Source organism: Silene latifolia, chromosome Y, assembly GCF_048544455.1.
Source record: "Silene latifolia isolate original U9 population chromosome Y, ASM4854445v1, whole genome shotgun sequence".
Taxonomy (NCBI): Eukaryota; Viridiplantae; Streptophyta; class Magnoliopsida; order Caryophyllales; family Caryophyllaceae; genus Silene; species Silene latifolia.
This window is the reverse complement of record NC_133538.1, coordinates 240,771,964-240,775,754: the sequence shown is the minus strand read 5'-3', so window position 1 is coordinate 240,775,754 and position 3,791 is coordinate 240,771,964. Positions and strand designations below refer to the sequence as shown.

Below are 3,791 nucleotides of genomic sequence, written 5' to 3'. Positions count from 1 at the left end.
GGAGCTGAATTGAACTGAAATTATATTAATATTAAATATTAATACTAAATATTATAATAATAATAATAATAATAATAATTATTATTATTATTATTATTATTATTATTATTATTATTATTATTATTTTTATTTTTATTTTATTTTTTTGCAGAAAATCTTGGATCTATATATAAAAAAATAATCATTATTTACAAGACCCGGTCCATTCTTTCCTACAAAGGAAGCCAAGGAAGCCCCCTAAGATGAAAACAAAAACACCTAACAAAAACCCAACAACTGACAGATTACAAAGAGCCAAAAAGACGCAAATTTACATGAGATCTAATCTTAAAACAGAGCATCTCTGGAGTAGAACAAGTCCCCTTAAAAATACGGTCATTCCTTTCCTTCCAAATGTAGTAAACCATAGCCATGAATTCTGCCCTTTGCTTCTTGGATAAACTCAGTGAGAGAAAGGTCTGGATGACCTCCTGCAACTCAGTAGAACTAACACTAATCGACAACCAGTTAGCAATAACAGAGAGAACCTTAGTTGAATATCCACAGGAGAAGAAGATATGGTGAAGATCCTCAGAGCACCTGTTAACCATCACAATCCCCCTGGAAACAAGCTTATCAATCGTAGGCAGAGTAATATGCAGCAGCAAAACCCCTGTAAAAGAATGTTTAGGGTGACATCCTTTACCATGAACAAGAGGAGCCCAGGTGACAGTGTCATGTCTCGTTCTCAAAGCATTATAGTACATAGTAGTGTTATTATTATTATTATTATTATTATTATTATTATTATTATTATTATTATTATTATTAGAAGAAGAAGAAGAAGAAGAAGAAGAAGATTACTAATAATAATAATATTAATACTAGTAATTATAATAATTTGAGTGATTAACTAGGTAGCCACCATGAACCACGATTCACCATCAATCTAATTATGTGAAATAATGGAGCGCCGATTTGCTAGATTGTTGTTCAAAGTCTAGCCGTGTATCATCCTAATTTGACTGATAAGGTAGACACCACGAAGCACCAACAATCCTAATTTAATTAATTAGATAAATAAAAATCGACAAAGCCTAATTTCATCTTTAACAAATAAATAAAATTTGATTTATTAATTAAAACTCAACAAATAATATTAATAATTGATAAACAGGTAAATTAATTTATTATTTGGTAAATTAGAATCCATCTTGTAAGTTTCAAGTCATTTGAGCAATTAAATTAAGTTTTAGGGAAAAATATTGATTTAAGAGTTCATTTGGTTCAGTTTTAGGTGAAAAGGGTACAAAATAGAACGTTTATGAAAAAGTGTATGTGAAAGAGTAAAGTTCGTATATGAAAAAATAATTAGGTATAAATAATAGTAATATTAAAATTAACAATGTTATAAATAATATTATTATTAATATTCACATTCATATTAATAATAATATTAGTAATGGTATTAATTATATTAATATGAATATTATTGATTTTAATAACCATAATATTCATAATAATAACAATGATGAGGATGATTAATTAATAATAAACTAGTCTTAAACCCGTGCAAATTGCACGGGATTCTTATTTAAAGTTTTGTATAAAATTATGTAAATAGAGAATATTGCTCTTTAATTAAAGTCATATTTAATGTTTTCCATGTATATCATAATGTCATTTGCAATTAGCAAGTTTGTATCTATCGGAGATATCTAAAATATAGTAATAATAAAACTACATTTTATATAATCATATGTCAAAACATAACAAAACATGGACAAATTGAAAACAAAAAAATTGTTACAGTGTACAATCATATAAGTAAATTGTACTATAACTTCTCAAAAATTTATTCAAACACTTCTTAAAGCCGTGCAATTTTGCACGGGTATGCAGTTTCAAATTTGTTGTCTAAATTGATGTTAAAATGATGGCTGCATTTTGTATAAAGTCATATTTAAAAATTTCAATTTAAATGATTGACAAATTAATATATCCAACCTTAGTCATTTTAACACGTTTAAAACTTATAATATATTAACAAAATGAAAATGGGAGACACTACTCCTTGTTAAATACAAAAGTGCGAGCAGAAGACAAAATGAACCCGTGCAAATTACATGGGAATGTTTTACACGTGTTGGCTGTTAATTAGAACCCGTGTATTAAACTTATTGTGTAAATTGCACGAGATTGTATTACACTTGTTAACTGTTAATTAGGGCCCGTGTATAAAACTTATTATGTAAATTGCACGGGATTGCTCAAGATATTTGTAACCTGGGCCCGTGCATTAAAATTATAATACGTAAGCATGTGTAATACAAAATCGTGTAAATTGCACCGGATTGCTTAAAATTTTCGTGTGTTAGTGTTACGGTTGTTTTAATGGGAGACAGTCCCGTGCAAATTCTTAATATAGTTGTTGCAATTTACAGAGACCCCTGAATTCGAAAGAACGTACCATTAGATTTACACGTGTTGTCACTTGTCACGACTGTTTCAATGGGAAACATGTATGATTGGTAGGTGAATACATACCCGTGCAATTTACACAGATGTAATAAAAGTATGAAAAATAATTGACAAATTAGTATAAATTCATATAAAAAAAACTATGATTATGTTAGTAGTTTTTAAATAAATATTACTTTGATAGAAATTTTTAAAAAGTGGATTATTTTTGACAGTAATTATCAAAAACCGTAAATTTTTTATAAAAAAAAAAATGATGATTATTTTGTATATAAAGTCATATAAAAAAACTCGAAACGTAACTCGTATCATCATACTTGTATTATGACTCTACCTGTATAACTTATCTGAGACGATAATTATACGCTCAGTGGTAATGTATATAAATTTACTTTGTTAAACCACACAAATTCTCATTTAAGACGGCATTATTCGTTTTAAGTTTAAAACGGGTTAAGTATCATACCACTTGTGTATATTAGACAAAGTTATTGCTTTTCACTTTTATTTTTTATATACACAAATGAAATTTACTTCACCTGTCTTAAGCTTAAACGGATAATACCGTCTTAAAATGAGACTTATTGAACAAACAAATACGGAGTACATGACTTAAACAATGGGCCATTAAAAATAAGATTTATTTGGGCCAAAATTTGCTAGCGCTTATCTATAATCGTAATAAACCCTATTTGACCCAACATATAAATAACTCATGAAAAACTCACCTTTCTATTCACCTTTCTATTCACTAAGCCTTTCTATTCACTAAGCCTCTCAATTCTTACCTTCTTACTCTCACCCTTGCCAACAAAATTTGATAAACTGCGCATTGGATTTCCTTTGATTTTGCTTTTTATGATAATTCTAAAATCTACCTCATTCTATTATTTTTTTTACAAAAGTTCTTTGTACATCAAGTTTGATTTTTTTTTTTTTTTACAATTTACATCAAGTTCAAGCACATGCAGAAAAAAAAACTATAGTTGTGTCCCGCGTTTTGTTTTATAAGGGTTGATCTGATTGTTTTAAGTGTTGGTATGATTTATTTTTAGAATAATTTTTTTTTTCTTATCTTTTGTTTGGATCCAATCCTTCGTCCTTCTTGATTTTTACAATTTCTAATCTTCTTAAGTGTATTTTTCAAAAAAAGAAAGTAAAATAACCCGTTGTCAATAAAGGGATAATCATGAACTGTGAACTATATTAATTTAGTTAATTAATTGTTGATTTACATTATTAATTTCGTTAATGGTTAATAATTAAAAACATATTTGTGATCAAATCTTATATACTCTGTTTGTAAAAATTTTAAAGTTTATCATTTCTTT

At 27.5% G+C, this 3,791-nt stretch overlaps 1 protein-coding gene across 1 annotated transcript; it reads right to left on the bottom strand.

Moving 5' to 3' along the window:
• Positions 1-284: 284 nt before the first annotated feature.
• LOC141630334 (uncharacterized) lies at positions 285-746 on the bottom strand. The gene has a single exon (XM_074443170.1). The coding sequence runs from the start codon at positions 744-746 to the stop codon at positions 285-287; it is 462 nt and encodes a 153-aa protein (XP_074299271.1).
• Positions 747-3,791: the final 3,045 nt, after the last annotated feature.

Coding starts and splice junctions, on each gene's coding strand:
- LOC141630334 (XM_074443170.1), bottom strand. CDS start 746: ATGTACTATAATGCTTTGAGAACGAGACATGACACTGTCACCTGGGCT.